Source organism: Melospiza georgiana, chromosome 3 (assembly GCF_028018845.1).
Source record: "Melospiza georgiana isolate bMelGeo1 chromosome 3, bMelGeo1.pri, whole genome shotgun sequence".
Taxonomy (NCBI): Eukaryota; Metazoa; Chordata; class Aves; order Passeriformes; family Passerellidae; genus Melospiza; species Melospiza georgiana.
Window position 1 is genome coordinate 20,149,667 of NC_080432.1, and position 21,418 is coordinate 20,171,084.

A 21,418-nucleotide genomic window follows, 5' to 3' on the forward strand; every position below is an offset into this window, starting at 1 on the left:
TAAAACACAGCCTTTCTTTTAACTGTGAAACAAGTAATTGCTGGTGTGATTCTTTGTATCTGTAGCCAATTCTTTTAAGATGTCTGAGAAGAAGAGTGTAGTTACAGGACCTTTGGTGGCCATGTCTCTGTTTACTCACCCATCTCTTGCCTGGTACTGCAGACTCCTGTCCCATATTTTTCTAACTCTATGGTCACAGTTTTCAAAGCATTAACATCTGTTTCTGCAAAGCCGAGGTAGTTATAAGAACCCATATTGATTACATTCTTGATAGTCCTTCCTGTAAACCTGTAATTAAAGCAAATTTTGAACAACAGTGTAATTTTCCTTCCAATCCCAAATGAAAATAAAAAAATCCCAAAATTTTCCCACCAAATTTTGTTCCAGTGTTAAATTTCTACTTGTGAATTGACAATCTGCATATTCTAACAGCCCAAAAGTTTTTCTAGCCTTCCTCTTTTCCTAAGTACTTCTTCATGGTCAGAGTGCTTTCTAGAAGTCACACTGTAGATGGCAATAAACTGGTGTGGGATCACTGTCTGCTTTTATGGATTTACATAAACAAACAAACATAGGACTTTATTTTAGGAACAACTTACAGACATTAATTTTTCAAGCAAATTGTCAACTGCTTCCATTAAGTCACCAGTGTTCTCACACACACACAGAACTTAAACTTGATGAAAATATGGGAAATACTATGATACATTCTCAATAAGCTCAAATATAGCCAACCTACACGAAAATATGAGAAACACTATGGATGCATTCTCAATAAGCTCAAATATAGCGAACCTACATTGTCTATGCTGAATTACACAGCTATGTGAATTCCCATAGCTGTGTAATTCAGCTGCAATACACCAAAACCTTCAAGCTCTAATCTGCTTAAAATCCACTGCCAAAGACTCCCGGTGAAGGTAGGAAGCCATATTCATGCAGTGCAAAAACTTATGATATAAAACCTAACCAAGGGATAAAACAAATTTTGTTGTAATATTGAGAATCAAGGTCTGTTGTTATAAATGGTGCATGAGCAGTCTTGTGCTGACACAGCCAAACCCATTTGCAACTGAGTTGGAAATCTATACTGCATTTCCAAACAAATACTCAGAAGAAAAGGGTCAGATTGCCAGCATGGTGCTGACTGCAGAAAGAAACATGCTGGTGGATATTAGACAAGGATCTGGACAACTTTGTGTGCTTTGCAGAGGTGTCAGGAGCATGCTCAGGAGGCTGAGAGCAGCAGAGTGTAAGATGACTCACCTAAATGTCCAGTTGTAATCATCTGTAACACGTTCCATGAGGTCAAACTGTGGCCCAGGGACACTGCAAATGGGACGGTTCCAGTTATCCCGTATTCTCAAATAGAGGTTCCTGGTCCAAAAGTTCTCAAAATCTTGATAAAGTGGCACAAAATCCTGGTTGGAAAACATGCACAGGGTTATGTTGCTGTGAAAATATCTCCTTCTGTACCAAAGTCATTCCTATTAACAAGGAAAAACCGATTCATCAATAAACAGAGAGTCACAGCAGCCACATGGTCCTGTGTCACTTACAACTCCAAACAGCAATATTGTATCCTTACTACACTTCCTTTAAAACACAATGTTGTATTTATTTGAGGGTATTTTATTTCTGTTTAAAGATTAGGAGTTTTTTCGTTTCTTTTTTTGGTTGGTCAGGTTTTTTTTAAATGGTAAACAAGTTGGTCTAACTTTATATGTACTGAAAGTTGGAAATGGAAAAAAAAAATCAAGATTCTTTCACTTGAAGAAACCAATTGCTTCAAATTGAGCATTTTTCTATGTGTGGAGCAGATTGCAGAAAAGTAGGATAAAGAACTCACTACCTTTGATGAAATGCTGGACACATAAGACAAAAGCTAGTCCAATATTTGTGATTTGGGCATTACTGGCCTAGGGTGGCAATGCAAACATCCAGTTATGACAATTTTTTTGGTTGAGAATGAATGAATATCTATGGATTTTACTTGGAAATTACATTTAAACAAAGCTTTTTCTCTATATGAAACAGCAATATATCCATGCTGAGCACTGCATACAATAAACTGACAAAATAACATGGCACGCAGTTAACATATGTGGGAAAAAAAATAAACATGTAATCCATAGTGAAAGACAAAAAAATTTAACTGGCACAACTGGAATTAACAAATGGCCAGATCATGAAATGAATTGAAAGTGATATTTCAAAATCTAAATCAGGAAACAATTTCAGGAGTTTTATTTGCAAGAGAAACAGTAAAACTCTTCATGTTTTTCCTTCATTATGCCAGGTGTTACCATAAATGATGAATCAAACTGCACAGAGAAGGAGGAGGAACAAAAAATTGTAAGCAAAGTTGGAAGGCAGTTGATCTTGCTAAGGTGCAAGTTTCACTTGGAACTATATGGGATGAAAAAATGTTGGGAGTTACAAGAATTCAATTATTACAAAATCAGAACTTCCTCACTAGGAAAGGCACCGTAAGATAGCTAGATGGGACAAAGGAAAATTTGGGTTGAAGAGATTTGGAAAGATGAAATATTAAACAATAAGGCATTTATGAATTTTCTTTTTCCGTGGATTGACTTAATAAACTGAGATTCTGTTTTGCTGAGAGTATTATGGCACTCTTAGAATGAGGTGAACATGTCCCTGGGTAAAAATGATGATTTTATGCATAATTTTTCAATGCATAATTTTTCAATATTCATATTTTCAATATGAAAAATGCATATTTTTTCAATATAATCAATGCATATGCATGATTTTTGCATTGTATGCAAAAATGCATACAACTTCACTGGCAGGGTGTGTCACTCCTCTCACCCCTGTGCAATGCTCTGTAAAATGAAAGTTGTCTGCATTGTTACTCCCACAAGTTGCTGTAAATCACTTGCAACCAGAGGAAAACTCAGCTGTGGATACAGAATGACTTTTTCATACATACTTTTTGTTGTTCTCTCTCCGCAGCAATGTTACGTTTTTCTAGTCCCCAGGCTCTCATAAAATCTCGCAGGTAGCCAAATATTGTTCCCACTGCAAACCCAACGAAAGTAAAAACTGCAACATACATTGGTGCCTGTTCAAAGTGCTCAATAAATGTTTTTTTGTAGAGGGTTCCATTTGATACTCCATTCTTCTGAAAAAACAGAAGAGAAATTCCTGATTAATACACTTAATCTCATCGCAGCTTTGACCTTGGGGCAAATCTTTTTCTCTAATTAGGAAAGACATTTAGACCTCACACTATGTATCAGCTGAAGAAGAGGACCTTAAACATTGCAGTTGCTACTGACCACTACAAGTATTTCCATTTTCCCTCCTCTCATGCCCTCAGCTGCAGATGTCTTCAACACCACTCCCTTGTCTATTTTGAAACATATGAAACTTATGAAAGATTGGCTGTGTATTATTGTGCAATTGGACAATTATTTCAAAGGTGATTAAATGGAAACCACAATACTCTGTCTTGCAAGAGAGTGCTATAAAAAGGGAAGGGCAGCATTAAAAGCTCACCTACACTATTCCTGACTGCTTCTGGAAGTCTTGAGTAACCAACCCATTGCAGCAACTAACCTATATAAAACAAATCCTGCCTAAACCAGGGCAGCTTTGCTGTGATGTTCTCCAGACCTGAGAGAGTCTCCAAAACTTTATGATCCCTGCCTTCAATTTCTGTTATGATTTCACAAATGCTTTTAATCCTATTTTCAGTAACATCTCCCCTAATTCTAAGGCTACTTAAGACAAAATAGAACAGAGGAAAAGTAAAGCAAAAAAAATTGAACAAGACACACAGACAGCCTTGCTTGTTGGAATTAGTGATCCCATTGTGAGCAAATTCTAGAAATTTACAACAGTGCGTGGACAACGTATTTTGTCACTAAAATATATCAAGATTTCAATTTTCAAATTAAAGAAGCTAAGTTTTTCAGTTGCCATATTCAATAGCCTCATTAGACTACTCTTTGGAAGAGTGGTAACTCCCTTATTTCTGCAAAACATGATGGCCTTTACAGATACTGTCTAGTAACAACCAATCTGCTAATCCAAAATTAACAAAACACAATCCAGAAAAAAATAGTGTCCTGTTAAAAAAAACCAAAACCAAACAAACTAGTACCCAAGACATATATTTTGACATATTATAAAGCAAAACTGCCAGCATATGAAGAAATACCATTTCTGCCCGTGGGAAGGATTAACTAAAAATGTAGATTACCTAGTTATGTAATGTAGCAAGCTGAAATAGAATATTAATATTAAGAACAATTGCCAATTCACTAGACTTGTAAGGACAGAATATTATTGATCTTCATATTGCACTAAAATGTCTTTACCCTCACAGGATTTAGATTTCTGTTGTAACTTGCTGGTCCAATCACTGGATTCCCCAATGGTTTTGGAGGAGAAAAAGAAAAGAAAAAGTAAAGCATTTTTGTGCACAAGAGAAAATAGAAAGGCTGTTAAGGAAACTTAAAAAAGAAAAAAAAAAAGCTGGTTGGGCTGAATAGAAACATATTTAGACTTTGGAAACACTTACTGCCCTGCAAGGGAGAAGGAATGCAGGACTGGCTCTCACCATGTGAGGGAACACCTTTGAAGAAATAATACACCTGCACTCCTACCTCAAGCTAATTGCTCTTTTAGGGCAACCTATTTACCATGAAAAACATTTTATGAGTATGAGTTAAATACATGGTGAAGTCAAATTTCACATGAGTCACAACAGTTGTGTGCACATAGGGATGAGATAAAGCAAATATTTCAGAAAGGATTAAGCTCAGTCCTATTACTTTACATTTGCCATGGGCTAAAAGCTTGTTTATGGTCATCTGTGGAAATTCAAGTGGCATTGTAGTTTGATGTTCTTGAATCAATTGGCATCAAGCTATGATGATGTGATAATGCACCTGAGCCCAGAGGAGAGAGTTATGATGTTTCTGTTCATTAATTTTATGAAGAAACACTTTATTGCTGTAAACCTTATTGGTGAAGGGACAGGAAAGCTCCTATCAGATTTCTGCACTGTAACACCCTTCTTCCACAACAAAACTGTGCTGTTGTGCAACTCTCATTGCAGCAGGGGCCATTTGATGCAGTCAGTGTGACACAGTATTTAACCAGGTAATCACTGTCACCTTAACACAAACAGCTGGGAGGAATGAGCACAGATAGTAGTGAAGTATGAAGAATGTGCAGCCAGGTGTGACCCCCATTCTCAAGGCTATGAAGGACAAAACCCAAGAGTCTTCAAACAGTTGGTACAAGGCTGGGAGAACAAATTCAGACAACACAGTGACACCTTGTCTAAAAATAAAGTGAGGAAAACAAAGAGTATTTAAACCAACCCTAGAGTCCCAGAAATAAGTAAAGAGAGAGCCTCAAGAAAGAATAATCAAAACAAGTCGATTTGCTGCTTCTAGAGAGTGGGAGAATGATAGCAGGGATGTTTTTGTGCAGCATTTCTGATCCAAGCATGGGGTATATGAGTGACTGACTGAATATCATGTAGATGTTCAATTTCAGCCAGTCTAAATTGGCTGAATTGGTCAGTGAAGCAATGGCTGTCATTTTGCACTGCATTACTGTTGACTTTTTCTGTGTTATCTTAAAGTTTTATCTCAGAAGAAGGAGGTGGATTTGTAGACTGTGCTTTAGAACAGCAGCTATACAGTGAAGGGAGATGTAATTCAACTGCTGCTGGCACTGAAATCAAATAGAGCAGATTTCCTACAAATGCCTGAAACCGTTCAGAGATCATTAGTCACACCATTACACAGCAGATGCTCTGCTGAATTATATCCTATTACCTGTAATAACACCTGCAGCAGACAGAACATTTTCTACTCCATACCTTAAACTGTAGCAATTGGTTGGGCAAAGATTCTAAAAAACATATAAATCCTTCCAACTTTAATAACTGGTGGCTTTGAGGTTTTATGACTCTAAGATTGTCTTATCACTTGTAACAGCCATCAGGGATAACTATGAATGTGTTCATCATTTTTGAACCTAAAAATGTGGGGAAATAAATTGTGACTTTTGACAATTCATTTCATCTGTAAAAATGTGTTTCCTTTTTTTATAATGAAACTACCAGACAGTTTACTTTGACTGCTGTGCTTTCCTACTCAATTACACAACTCATAATTTTCTATACTTCAATAAATTCTGCCTCTCCATTTGTCTCTTCCCAACCTAGAGAAATCCTAACCTATATAATTCTAGTCCAGTCTCTGTGTCCTTACACAGATTTAAACTCAAAAAAAAAAAATTAAAAAATTATATATTTTCATGCTCAACTTTCTTTTCACTCTGCAAAAATCAATAAAATCTTTTTGAGATGGAGAGGATGAGAACTAAAATTGCATACCCCACTTGAGGGCACAGTAGGGATTTATACATCTGCAAATGATGCTTGGTCTTCTTTTCTGTTGCTTTTAAAAGCCTGTTAACATTCTATTTGCCTCCTTGCCACAGTTTACAGTTTCACCTCTTATGATTACATATATCCTTCCTCAGTTGCAAAAAGACCAGATTTATAGAACATTGCTGTTTGTGCATTTTTGGGACCATTTTCCTTTCCAATTAATTATTTGGTTTTTATTTAGAGATCTGCAATTTTTTTCTGATCCTTTGCCAACATTATACAAACTACCATCGAGAAACTTCTCCAGTGTTTCTTGTTCAGAACTAATTTTTCAGCAACCTGAAGAATTCGGTACTGTCAACCCATATTGTCATCTATTTCTCCTTTTTCCACACCACTGATGAAAATATGAGAGCACATGTCCAAAGAGTGATCCCTGGGGGATTCCATTCCCTGCATTTTCCTTGTTATCTTTTCAAAAATTGTTTATTTGCGACCCCTAATTTCTCAAAAAATTGCAAAAAGGGCAACATAAACAGCAGCCCAGAGTTTCTCAGCAACTTCATCTTTGTCTTCCTTTAAAAATCTTGAGTAAATACCTTTTGTGGATATGTTAATCCAGAATTTACTGGCTTGTTTTAAAAAATTCTGCTGGCATCTCAAATCAAAATACTTTCTCAGTGGCCTGCCACAAAGTACATTTACCTTCCAGGCACAAATGCAACATAAAGACACTCGACACAGAAAGGCAACGGGTGAAATTCAGAGAGAATGGATGTTTTACCAAGGAGTTTTACAAGTCTAGGATTTCATCAGCTTCTTGGAAACCAAAAGTGTAATCAGGATATGCAACTTTTGTACGTTGATCCCCCGCTTAGCTGGTTTCCAGTGAGATACTGCAGCAAGAGAATTCCTTGCAGCAAGATTTTGAGGCCAAGGAAGTCATTGCAGCGCAGCAAAGTCAGCTTTAAGTACAATACCTCTTAGATTCCCATTTTCCCATTAGCTGTAGTATTTCAAAACTCTCCCCTAATGTAGAATCCCTTCCAAAATGCCTTCAGTTTTTCAAATGGAGAAATCAATTCTGACAACAAATCTCAGAGTGCTATAAGAAAGGACATCAGTATAAAATACTGAATATAAGGGACACACTTAAAATTTCAATTTTAATTGAAATAGTTTGCTCTAATAATAATGCAAACTCATCTTGAAGTCTATTAAACACACTTCTGGTAACACCTTTACAAGTAATAGTTACAATATATATTTTATATATTTTCATTAGCAAAGAAAAAATGATAGCTATGCAATAGCATGAATAATACTTAAATATTTGTTCACACTACTGTTAAAATTAGGAGATAATTTTTCATTGCATTTAGGTCCTGCAGCCCTTGGAATTGTGCTGATTGGCATGAGCCAAATTTGCATCAAGGGGAGAATGAAGAATTGAACAGCACAGAGTGCCACAATACCAAACCTGTGTTCTGGCCACGAGTAACTCCCCAGCAAAGAGGTAACCAGGTATGCTGGGTGAGTGGAGCTGTATTAAGGAAACTGAGCCCCAAAACCTCATGTTTTCATGCAAATCTGTTCTACAGAGACAACAAGCTCTAGTTAAATATTCTCCTGCTATTACATCCACTTCCAATATACCAGCAGTAGGTGCAGATAGGTATATCCCTGAAACAAAACTACTGGGAGAACAATAAAGTCTTTGTCTTTAAATAAAAGTTCCCTGGCAGGAATAAAATCTGATCCAGAGATGGATGTAACTTTATGTATGTTTCTGGATCAGATTTTATCAAATTTTTTTATACATTCTATTAAAAAACAATGCAAGCTGACTGATCTCCATAATGCTTCCCATACAGATATGCATATGAAGAGAGAGGTGTTGAAAACTGTGAACCCAGTGACAGCCATGTTTGCTCAATATCTGACAGAGCTACAAGATGAGAGTGAAATCTTAAGCAAATTAGGACACTGTGCTCCTACAGCAGAGAAAAAAAACCCATGGGAGGATAGGCCTAATTGCTAATGCAACATCTGATTGCTTGCAGACAGTTTGGCTCTAAAGAGATGTTTCCCCCCCAACATTTGAAGAGCATCTGGGACAGGACCCTAAATGTAGACGATTTTAGATGTCCTAGGATTTGTGAGACAGCCACATGGGTAAGAATATAAATATCTCCATAAATAAGGACATAAATGAGTGACAGGATCTCCAGAGGCCTGTAATCTTCTGGAGCACTACAGGATTCCATTTCAGCCAAGGGAAGGGCATGATCCAGCTGAATCCCACTGCCACTGGACAGTCACACTTTTAAGGGTCTGGTGCGCAATTCTGTCTCCTATAGATCATTGTCACCAGAGGGCTGGGTCCCAAAGAGTAAAACTGTCAGGTTCTGTGCAAACTCACCATGTTGACAGTCACAATTACTACATTTTCCCAAAATCACTTAGGAATCCATTAGACATTGGAGCAATCTGGGTGATTGTGTGCAGTTCCCAGGAGAAAAAAAGGAAATTGAAATTATGAAAGCAGAAGTTCCCTGTAATGAATATACTACTGACACAAATTTAGATTACTTCATAAATCTCCCACTTACTGGCAGTGATATCCTTCACTTTAAATTAGTGATTTCTTTTCTGTAACAACACATTTTAGATCTTATAGGCTCAAGTTTCTAAACTATAAGCCAAAAATAGCTACATGGGGTATTCACAGATTACTGAACTATAAGAACAGGACTTAAGTTAAAAATAGTTGTGAAACTTAAAAGTTTCTAATTTATAACTTAGAAATTAATTTATAAATGCTAAAATGAAGGTCACTGCCTCTTGCAATGTGACAAAGCCACAAGAAAGTGGCTACAACACAAACTACAAGTAGCAACCGAGCCAAAAAAAGCTTTGGTTGTTATTAGTGTCCCTGCAGAATCCTTGTTTACACTGATAGCTGATTTCTACTGAAGTTTCATGAAAAAATAGACGCCTGGTAGTAATACAATCAATAAAAACTAGGAGTAAAATCTCTAAGACACTCCAGAAGGTTTAGGAAATATAGGACACCCTTGAAATAACTTAGGAAACCATGTACTCTTGAACTTGCAGAGATTCAGGATTTAACAATTCAGAAACTCTAAAAAGTTCACTCCCTGTAAACACTATTAAATGCTGCTTGTTCTGCTGTTTGAGGTTTGTTAGAAGGATGGGTCTTCACCACACTTTTCACAAGCATCAGGAAATGGCTTTTCATTTGTTAATGAACTGTCATCTAATTGCTGACTAAAAACTTGCAGCCTCTCTTCAAGACAGCACACTAGAGGCAAACACCACAAAGGTATGAAAAGACAGGATCTTCACTTCCAGACGTGCCTAATCTTTTCAGCTGAACACAAATTAAACTCAACATATTAATATTGCAGCAATTCTTTCAGCATCAAATACACAAGTCTTGCAATGCTGACTATGGCATTAATACTATGAAAATACTGATGTGAATGACAAACACATGAGAATATATTGTGAAATGTTGTTATGTAATGAGGATAAAAATACTCATATGGTATAATTTTCAGGCTAATGCTTTACTCTGATGCTAAAATGAAACTTTTGATTGCAATATGGGAGGCTGGGAGGATACAGAAGACTTTCTCATAAGTAACATTCAGGAAAATATTCAACAGCGGCAAGAGTTCCAAAGAAGAAGAAATATGAACGCAGAAAGTACCCATTTTATCTTAGTTTTGTAAGATTTTATTAAGATATTTATATGAATTTAGTAAATGTCTTATCTGATATATCTGAAATTCTAGCACTGCACACATTATTACAGGCAACACGCACTCCAGCTTCAAAGAATGTTTAATTTCTCCTACTAAGAAACTTCCTTCTGTGTGCGATTTTTGCAAAACCTACAGAAAATATTGGCAGGTGTTTTCATCTTGCATGAATTTAGTCCAGCAGGCAGAACTGCACATTGCAGAATGGCCACAGTGCTTGTCAAAAGAAAAGCCATCTCTAACTCTTTATAGCACAGAAGCTTAGACTGATGCACCAAGACTCAGGACAAAACCCAGTTGCAAACCATGAAAATGCAATCTGATGAAGGGGAGAAAAATCATAGGAAACACTGTTCTGAACTTCAAGGTTCATAAATTGCAGTGTAAACCATAACAGCTAATACCCAATACCAAATAACTAAGGCACTTAGATGAAACAGTACAGGGTGGACAAAAAAAAAATGCACAGCGAACTCTTTTCCCAGTGGTTTTACATTTGTACATTTCAAGCAATAGTAAGAAACACTAGACAGAAAATGTAACATGATTGTCTTATACAGCTGTTACTCTCCTACTACTTCCAGAAACTTCAAAGTGACCCAATGTAAATAGGAAGGCATGAGGACAAAGATGGAGCTTAATAATTTTAAATTATTTACAGACAAAACAATGAAGTTCACTGCCCAGAGAGATACTTACAAACACTTAAAGGTATTTCCTAACCTCACAGCAATTACAGAGCAGAAAGCCAGGCATGTGGAATCAGAGAGAAGTGGATGAAACACCTGGGTTACAGCAATCCCCACATAGTTGGTGGTGTCAAGTTGCAGTGTTTGCTATGATTTCCAAGGCTTAGGGTAAATTACAGGATTCACATTGCTTAGCTGCATCAGAATATTTCCTGATGATCCAAATCCTATGGCTTTGGCTTTAAAAATACACAAACAAACAAGAATATAATGATGAAGTGGTATCACTTCAAAGGCTGCCAGTTTCTGCACGACTGGTGATAATCTGCTATCAGAACTGATCTAGCATTTAGAAATTAATCCTATGGATAATACATATATTTTTGATATTAAACTGTTTATTGAGATGAAGACTGTAATAGTGTAAAAATTCTCAAGATGTGCTAAGCAGACTACTAGTGATTTTGCCCAGTGTGGATTCTGAGTTAATACCCACATGATGCAATCCACCAACTCCTACATATTTCCTACACAGTGACTTTGCACCAGAAAATGTTTAGGTTAGCTATCAGATTCCTCTTCATGCAAAATTCCCTTGTAGAGAAAATGCTTCATCTTCTGCTTAAACTAACATAATGAACCCTCATTGGATCCCTGACCTTTCCCCATTATATGGCACAACAGCTTCAAACAGGGCCAGGATTTTGCAGAGATTTAATAATGAGTTTAACACACCTTCCCTATCAGAATGGAAGTGGCCATGGATGCTGGATCATGCCAAATAAACATTCAGAAGCAGTCTCAGGCCATTCTTAGTTCCTAAGAGTATGGCACCAGTTTGGATAAAGACTTCTGGAAGGCACAATAACCTTGTTAAAAGAGGACAAATGTATTCACACTTCTTACCTGAAAGCTGCATATCATCAGGATAATTTGCACATTATTTTCCTGATTCTGAGAGTTATGCACAAGTTAAGCTGAAACTGTGTGCCTTCCAAGACATTCCTATGATTGCAAGGAGTACCTTATCATATTTCAAAAATGTGATGAAAGAGAAAGTCATTGCCAGTCTTGTTGATGCAATCAGTTTAGCTGGATTTATGCTACCTCTTCCAAGGTAATTAGCTACTTTGAAATGATATTTTAGTACAAATATCTTGACATACCACAGATGGAGAGGAGAGAGAGAGAGAGAGAGAGAGATAAGAAATTCCATAGCAAAAATCCCCAACAGAGAAAGCAGAATTTCCCATGAACAGCTGAGAAAGAGGCAATCAAATTTGTGCTGCTAGCTTGACAGACAGGGGGATTAAAAACTCAGTAGGAAGATGACCATCTGGGTAGACAAGGACCACCTCTGAGTTAAGATAAGAATTCAGCATCAAAAGAGAGCCCTAGGGTGAAAAAAGAATCAGAATAAATTCAGTTAAGGCATAGCATATAGATTTGTAGGACAGAAGATTTCGAGGAAGGTGAAGGCAATATCCATCCTTATGAACATGTCAAGAAAATTAATAGCTTGACACCTTCAAACACAATAAAAGATGTTTTAAGCAAGAAGACAAAAACTCGTTTAGCCAATCATTAGGCAACTTGGTAGCAGTGACCATGGCTAATTAAAGTCAGCTGTCCTACACCAAAGCCAGCATCACAACTGGTACATGTGATCAAATCTCTGCACCATTTAATTTAACAACGTGATGATGGCTGCCAACCCACCTATCATCAAAGTGTCCTCAGAGAACCCCAGTCTAGAGTAATCCACATTCACCAGCTTGTTCCCAAATGTAGAAAAGGTACATAGTTTAACCAGTGACAACCAATTACCTTTTTCATCTAAAAATCTGCAGAAGCAGTAACATCCTGCTCCAGCTATTTTTTTGTTTGAAAACTATCAGGAAAAGTGGTTAAGTAGTGCCCGCACCTACACCTATGAGAAACTCACAACTGGATGCCTCCAGGTACGGCAGCTCTGCAAGAGATTCTCTCCTCTTCCCATCAATTTCAAATTTTGCCTGGTACTACTGGAAAAGATGATCTTGGCCTATATGACTTCTTAATTGCTATTTAATTGTTATATTAATTAACTGTTATTAAATTTACTAATTCAATCAGAGTTCAAAAAATTTCATTTTACTTCAATTGCTTGAAGATCAATTTTAAAAATCTAGAAATAAATTGATGCCTTTTTTTTTTAAAGCACATTATACACTGAAATGCTCTAAGTTGTTCCAGTAATTATCTAAGTAATGACACTGAACATGAGACCTGATGGCTTTCACTCATCTGAACCTTCTGTACCTATCCAGGTTTGCAGAAACACCCTTAAATAAAAGCTCTCCTCAGATTTTACAGCAGCCTAGATACAGACAAAAAGGGAAGTCCTCACCCTACCAGGTACTGATTTTCACCAGTGGATCAACGCCTACCTAGAGGCAAACACCTAGAGCCTGTGGCTCTTGGCTGAAAAGACAAGGGTTGGGAAAAAGAAGCACATGAGAAGTTCAAGAGACAAAAATCAGGTGCAAGATTTCTGAGGTAAAGGGGTGACTGAAGTGTTTTGATGTTTCAGCAGAGGAAGACACCTTTTCAAATGCATAGCAAAAAAGTTGAAAATTAGTGTTTGAACAATCTTAACCTTTTTTTTTTTTTTAAAGAAAGCAATGGCCTTCTCTCTCATGTCACCTCTCTGTATGCAAGTACCTATCTACTAAAGCTTTTGAGCTCACTGAGCAATTCCAATCAAATCTGATTAGCGTTCATGATATCAACTCTTCTAAAAGCTTCAGGAAAATGTGACCTTGATAGCACAAAGGGATCCAAATCCCTGAACTGAAGGATAGAGAGCAACAACTTGGCTCTTCAGCCATTCTTGGAATTACACAAGCACAATTGTAATAACCCATGAACCAGCATCTCTTTAGGTCTGAACAAGGTTCAGCACACTCTTCCTCTTTCCCCTCTGGAAAGAAAGGATGTGTAGGCAAGCTGGGATGTTCCAGGGTGGTGGAAGATGCTGGATATGCAACAAGATGAAATCACTGCTTGTGGGAAAAAATGCTTACAGCCATTTCACAAGCCTCTTACCTCCATTATTATTTCTTCCCATACTGCCATGGGGCAAATTGGAAGACAATACTCAAAACATTGCTGCACTTTGGAAGTAATTTCAGGAGACATTAATGGTGTATTACCTCAAAGTTTTCATTTATACTGATCATAAAATGGTAGAAATCAAGGGACTTAGGAAAAGCAGGAAATGGGACAGCAGAATCACATATTTCAGGAGAGCATAACTGTACCCAGGTATTGCTATAGGAAGCAACATCAAAAGTAAAAGGAGTTAGAGAAAAAACAGCCATCTCTTAAGAAAATCATGTTAAGGGCAGAAGGACAAACCATTCTAGAGCTACTAAGAAGTACCAATGCAGGTCTCAGCTGAAGTGTCCATCCAGCTTTTTGAGAAAGAAGAGGTGAACCAGATGGAGAGAACTGGGAAAAGAAGCATAAAGTCTGGTCAAGTAAGTTATGAGGAAAGAATGAACAAAATCTGAATTGTCTGGTTTAAAGAGAAGAGAAAACCCTAATGACTGGCAGCCCAAGAGTCTTCAAATATGTAAAAGATAACTGCAAAAGAAGGACAGTAATCTGTGCTCTGTTAAGCATCAATATGCTTAAATTACACCCAAAGTGATCTAAATCAGATATTAGAAAGAACTTTGTACTGATAATATCAGTTAAATGTGAATCTAGAGCAATGAAGGTGTTTAAGATTGTTATAAACCTCTGGTAGGGACATTTTATGTGAAGTCAAAGCTGATATTGTCTATCAGAAGACAGAAGAAAGCAGTGCTGTCAGTCCTAACACAACCCCAAAACACAGTGACACATCTTATGAGGTAAGCCTTCAAAATATTCCAGCAGAAAACCAGCCCTGGATAAAAGTGATTGCAGAAATAGACTAGATAACATCCCAAAACACATATAAGCCTCATGTCCTATTTTCCTACTTACCTCACATTCCTAAAGCTCACTATGACATGAAATGTGGAACAGAAATGACTGAGAACTGCAAAAACAGCTGGTACATATTTTCAGAGGGTGAAATGTAAGCAGATAGAAAGAACATCTGATTCAGACATGCTGGAAGAAGGAAATAGGTATAAAGACTTTCTGCTTAAAATCAAATTTATCAATCAAATTTGGGAAGTACAGAGATACAGCAACAATAGTTGGCAGAGCAAAGACTGGCAGGGTCATCTAGAAGGATCTAGAAGCTCTGATTAAGAACACTCTTCTGAGCTACCAGATATGTTTCAAGAGCAACAGAAGATGCCTAGACATCAATCTGATTTCTTGTCAACATAATCCAAAAGGAGGGCTCATTCAAATGGAATGTGGTTTTAAAGCCCAATAAAATGTAAAGATTTTAAAATACTAGTAAAGTAGTCTCTTACTTCTGAAAGAAAGAAGTTCCTGCTGAAACTTATACATGATAAGCAAATAACAGTAAAAGTTCACACAGAAGATAAAGAAACTTTTTTCAGAAGACTTCATGTTTTACCTCTACCCTTTCACATTTGCAAAACAAAAACAAAAACAAAAAAACCCCAAAATACAAATCTGAGCATAAGAGAAATGTTGCACCCTTCTATAACCACTGTTACAAATGTATTTCTGCAGAGTCAAATAATGGCAATGACAAAAGGTCCCAGTTTTCTCTCTCAACTGCAGTGGAGAGAGGTTTCAAATTTGTTCCAACAACTTTAGTCCCTCCAGAACTCCCCTTGAGATGATACTTACATATTTACAGCCTACCATCCAGCAGAGAAAAGTATAATTTACTTGTGAAAAATGTCCACATATACTAAACTGCCCCAATAGTGTGTTACATGGTAGAAATCAGTCAATAGAGAATGAATAACATTGAGCTACAAGGAAAAAAACCCCAACAAACTACCTGAGATCTCATGACAGAAACTCCTAGCAAAATCTGTCCAAGGAAACACTCCTGTGGGGAAGTATTTAGAGATTTCAGACATAATGCTTTACAGTGGATTCTGGAACAATTTTAGTATACTCTGATAACTCCTGAGTTTGTGTTCTTTCCCAGTCCACAGGGAAAGCTGGGCACTCCCCTCATACTCAATATGAAATTAATAATAATTAAGAAATTGAATGTGCCCATCCTGACAGTTCCCTTATGGACCAATGGAATAACATCAGCCTGTGCAAAAAATATCAGTTGATACAAAATCAATGGTAAGCAGGACATGCAGAACAATCATCATAATTCAGGAATATCCCCCTCTGAGGACCAAATTCATACTAGAGAGTATTGTCTCTTTTTCCATCCCTCCTTTTTCTTTATTTTCATGGATCAAAGCTAATCTTAACGCTGCTGGAAGATAGCAAGTATAGTAAAATACTATTTGCACTTCCTACACCATAATTTTTTGTCTGCATTCTGCTTAGGAGGAAGACAATGGAAGCCCTTGAACAAAACTCAGGTAGAGCTGTGCCCCAGTAGGTGATCAGGCAAATCCACATCTCCCAGTGGGGAAGGCGGCTAATGCAGTACGAGGTCCCAAAAGCACAACTTGGTACTTGGGGAGCACAGCTGGGGGCACCAGAACAAGGCCCTAGAGAAACTTTGAAAAATGATGAATCTTGCTTCCAGATAAGCAGTTCCAACCTATTCCCTGAAGTGCTCTATGAGGTCTAGCTTTAGGTCAAGAGAGAAGTGAATGAACGGTTTCCCCTTTTGGATGAAGGCAGTTCAGACTAAGCCCAGTGCTCAGTACAGCCATTCCATGGAGCTGTTGTGTAAAAATGATACAGAAATGTCCAGTGAAATGCAATGGCTTCCCCAAGAGGTGACATCACTTCATATAAAATATTCTAAAGCATAGATTCTGTACGAGTCGTTTACTTGACCAATGCATTTCTGCTTTATTCTGACAGAATCCCAGTGAGCCAAAGCATGGGGTAAAATCCAGTATCCTCTGTTATTTGTTAATGAACAAAACAGATCAGAATTTCATTTTAAAAACCCTGACCAATGGAGGAGTATCCAAATTGGGATTCTATCAGCCAAGGAGTAAGGTTGGCTCCTACACCAATAGAATTGAATATGTAACAGACATTGCAGTGAAGATGTACAGGAAGATACAGGAAGAAAATGTAATTATGCTTAAGGTTCAGATTATCACATAGGCCTTGACTGGAATGGAATGTAAAATCTTTAAAGTATCTTCTCTCAGGTGCATCACACCATGTAGATTATTGACATTAAAATAGTATATTCTGAGGGAATAAATGCACGCCAAGAATGGAAAATATTTGACACAGGCATTCCTGCACCATCAAGAGAGAGGATCACAGACCACAGAATTTTGAAATTATTTTCTGTGGTAGCCATTCCAAAAATCTGACAACTTATTTTACAAATCTGAGTGGAATTATTTTGAAATTCCATATACGTTCCTTTGTCTCTGTAGTCAACTTAAGTGCTAACAACTTTTTCCTTTGTTACAACTCTCAGTAGAATTATATAGAAGCCTTGCATTCCTACACAAATCTTTACAATTCTATCCTCATTTCCACACATCCCTTAAATCTGCTTTTGCTATCTTACAAGGTATGCTGCAGAGGACACCACATTTCCCCAGAAACACTACAGTTTTGGAGATGGAAAGAAATTTTTTTAAAAGTTAAGTATACCTTTGAAGAATGTATGATAAAATGGATTAAAGCACTTTTACAGACTCAGACAAAGTGAAGAAAAGTATTGCAAGAAGTTACAAAAGAGCTAGAATTTTCCTAATAGGAGTACAGAACAGACCTGGCAGTAGCAGCTGCTCTGTTTTAACTAAACCTTCAGTCAACACTAAACTATTTCATTTCTGAGTACTACATGCAAGTCAATACACATGCTGGCTGTGAAATTATTTGTGATTCTGCAGCTACCCACTTCACAGTCTTATTTCTTTGCTATTTATGAAGAACGAAAAACAAAAAGAAAATCAGTTCCTATGAAAAAAAGCCAATAATTTGTTTTTAAACTTTTAAAAGTTTTATAGTAATAAAATGATTATAATTAGAGTAATAAAAATTTGGACAATTAGGATTAGGACAATATGAGACAATAAAAAACAAAGAATTACCGATGGTCTGGGCACCTCTTTCTGGGCAAAATAAGCCCATAAAAGGACACATGTCAAAAGAGGATTAACCCTTAAAAACAATAGCCTGCTGCATAATCATACACCTCATCCATGATGCATAAATTCCATTCAAACACAGGGTTCTGTCTGGTCAGTGTCAGCTTTTTCCTCTGAATCCTGACAGCACCTTCAGGACTGAGCAAGGTGGGAAGAAGTTCGTTTTTTCTGATAAGAGAGCAATAAATTCTTTTTCTCTGAAAGACTTAGGTGTCCTGTGGCTGCTATCTCAGTGCAAGTCCTCTCTTTTAAAAAAAGTATCTTACCTAGCTTAATTTCTATTTTAACACATTGTTATAACCTAAAACTATATTTAACGCACTACTTAAGAGAATTAATACAGCCTAACTTTCTAACATAGTACATGCAGTATTTATTTCAATATTTGCGAAAAGCCAATCATAAAATGCACATTTTTCACAACTCCCTTCAAGACTGCAACTGCTTGCAGATCTCCATCTCCCCTCCTTGAACCACTCCTCCCTGCGCTTGCTCGCCGTCACCCCGGCTGAGCTCACCTGCCGCAGACGCAGCCCGTCCACCTTTCACCTCCTCTCGCCTTTCCCCAGAGCCCGGGGCTACGCCGGCACCCCCAGCGCAGCCGGCACGTCCCGTCCCTGCCCCAGTTCTCACAGCGCATTTCGCTCCCCGCGGCGGCTCCGCCTCCCCGCGGCCGAGCCCCGCCGCCCTGCGAGCGCTGCTGACGGCAGCTCGGCTCAACCCAGCCAGCCGGACCCGCCGGTCCGCCCGCTGCTTTATCGGAGTCCCTCATTCCCACCCGGCCGGGCCCGCTGGCACCTGGAGAGAGCTCCTTGGCCCTTCGCGAACGCAGATGGAGCTGAGCCGGGCTTGGAAATGACGAGGAGCTTGTGAAAAATGCCAGTCACTTGGGGTTTAAAATTTTAAAAGTTTCACAGTAATAAAATGGTTATAAAAATAGTAATATAATTAGAGTATTAACATTTGGACAATTAGGATTAGGACAATACGAGACAATAAAACAAAGAGTTATGGACAGTCCGGGTACCTCTTTCTGGGCAAAATAAGCCCGAAAATGGACACAGGTTAACAGAGGATTAACCCTTAAAAGCAAGAACCTGTTGCATATTCACACACCTCACACATGATGCATCAATTCCATTCAAACACAGGATTCTGTCTGGTCAGTGTCAGCTTCTTCCTCTGAATCCTGACAGCATCTTCAGGGCTGAGCAAGGTGAGAAGAAGTTCATTTCGTCTGATAATGGTGCAATAAATTCTTTTTCTCTGAAAGATTCAGGTGTCCTGTAGCTGCTATCTCGGTGCAAGTCCTCTCTTTTAAAAAAAGTATCTTACCTAGTATAGTCTCCTATTTTAACATTATGTCATAACGTAAAACTGTATTTAACACACTACTTAAGAGAATTAATGCAACCTAACTTTCTAACATAATGCATATAATATTCATTTTAATATTTGTGAAAAGTCAATCATAAAATACGCATTTTCACAAGTTACAACAGTTCAACTGTGATTCCTTGTTCCCGCTATTGACACATGGATAATTAAATATAAAAAAAAATTATATTAAGAATCGTGAAAAATGCATATTTTATGATTGGCTTTTTGCAAATATTAATATGAATATTATATGTGTTGTGTTAGAAAGTTATGCTGTCTTGATTTTCTTAAGTAGTGTGCTAAATATAGTTTTAGGTTATAACATAATATTAAAATAGAAATTATGCTATGTAAGATACTTTTTTTAAAGAGGGGAATGAGGTACTCACACCGAGATAGCAGCCACAGGACACCTAAATCTTTCAGAGAAAAAGAATTTATTGTTTCATTATCAGGAGAAATGAACTTCTTCCTGCCTTGCTCAGCCCTGAGGATGCTGTCAGGATTCAGAGGAAGAAGCTGACACTGACCAGACAGAATCCTGTGTTTGAATGGAATTTATGCATCATGGATGAGATATATGAATATGCAGCAGGCTGTTGCTTTTAAGGGTTAATCCTCTGTTAACGTGTGTCCTTTTTCAGGCTCATTTTGCCCAGAAAGAGGTACCTGGACTGTCCATAACTCTTTGTTTTTATTGTCTTGTACTGTCCTAAATCCTAATTGTCCAAATTTTTATTACTCTAATTATATTACTATTTTTATAACCATTTTATTACTATTAAACTTTTAAAATTAAAAAAAAAAAAGTGTTTGGTATTTTTCACATAAAGAAATACGAAATAATTTGTAAAAAAAATTACAAATTCCTGCAGACATGAGTGTCTCATTTCCAAGTATGTCTTTCTCAGTCGCGAAAGTGGGACCTAAACCAAAGTGTTTGTTTATAGTTGTAACATGCTTATGACATAAGCAGCTTTATATCCAGCTGATAATCACCCTTAATATGAAACTAACCAGTATCAGGTAGCTTGAGAATTAATTTTTCTAAGGCAAAAGTGACCAGTATGCAGACAAAGACCTGTTTCTCTCACTGTTCAAGACATCCTTCCCTTTCAAAGCCTTGCACATGTGCACTTTTTTATTCCTCCCATCTCCCCCACCAAAATGAATTCTCTTTTCAAAACAGAGTGTCTCAATGCACTGCTAATGCTTTTACCTACTCAACTGTAAAAACACTGCTGTTTATGAGACCTGCTAAACCTTACATGTTGAACAATATCGACTGAAAAAACCCTCCAAAATCACAAACCTGTTCAATTTTGCAAATGTGAGTAGATAAAGCACAGGTGTGTCAACTTGTTTTAACCATGGCTAAATGAAGCTAATAAAGAAACAAGACTCCAGCATCTGCTTCAAGTTAAGAAAAATATTCCTTTATCCAATAGCATAGAAAGTAACACTGGTTTATTTGCCTCTACCACAAGTTTCAGGAAGTGGTGTTGGAAGATTTATCATCAGACTTGGTAAATATTTTTATCACCATAATCTCACAGATAAAGCTGTTTCTTATTCCAACAAAGTCCAGTTGGCAAATATAATTTGTTACAGATGATTGATGCCCATCTCTGTTACCTCTGCTGAAATATTGCATTGCAAACCTGCGATTTTCTTTCAATTTTCCTGTGGAAAATGTCGTTTTGGTTTTTTTTTTTTTGGCCATGCCTCTAAGTGGGTAGCACAGCTAAGCATGCCACACACTGTGCAGTAGTGATTGAATGTAGCCTTGAAATGTAGCCATAAATCAGGAAGATATCCAGGGCTAGAAAAAAGAAATATAGGAATAAGCAGCAAACAGTGGAGTCTGAGAACAAATTATTGTCAGTCAGCCATGGTGGTTACTTATTGAGAAGTGTCAAAGTGCAGAGATGTTTTGATTAGCTTCTCCAGCAAAAA

General features: G+C 37.4%; 1 protein-coding gene across 3 annotated transcripts in view; it reads right to left on the reverse strand.

The window, feature by feature from the left end:
* The window catches only part of SPTLC3 (serine palmitoyltransferase long chain base subunit 3), a 99,331-nt gene that overhangs the window by 47,921 nt on the left and 29,992 nt on the right, over positions 1–21,418 (reverse strand). For all 3 annotated transcript variants that reach the window (XM_058021350.1, XM_058021347.1, XM_058021349.1), the window contains 3 exons: positions 2,957–3,148; positions 1,267–1,421; positions 140–288 (listed from right to left, as the gene is read on the reverse strand). In XM_058021350.1, coding sequence (XP_057877333.1) covers positions 140–288; positions 1,267–1,421; positions 2,957–3,148 — 496 coding nt within the window. The remainder of the gene's footprint in view (positions 1–139; positions 289–1,266; positions 1,422–2,956; positions 3,149–21,418) is intronic.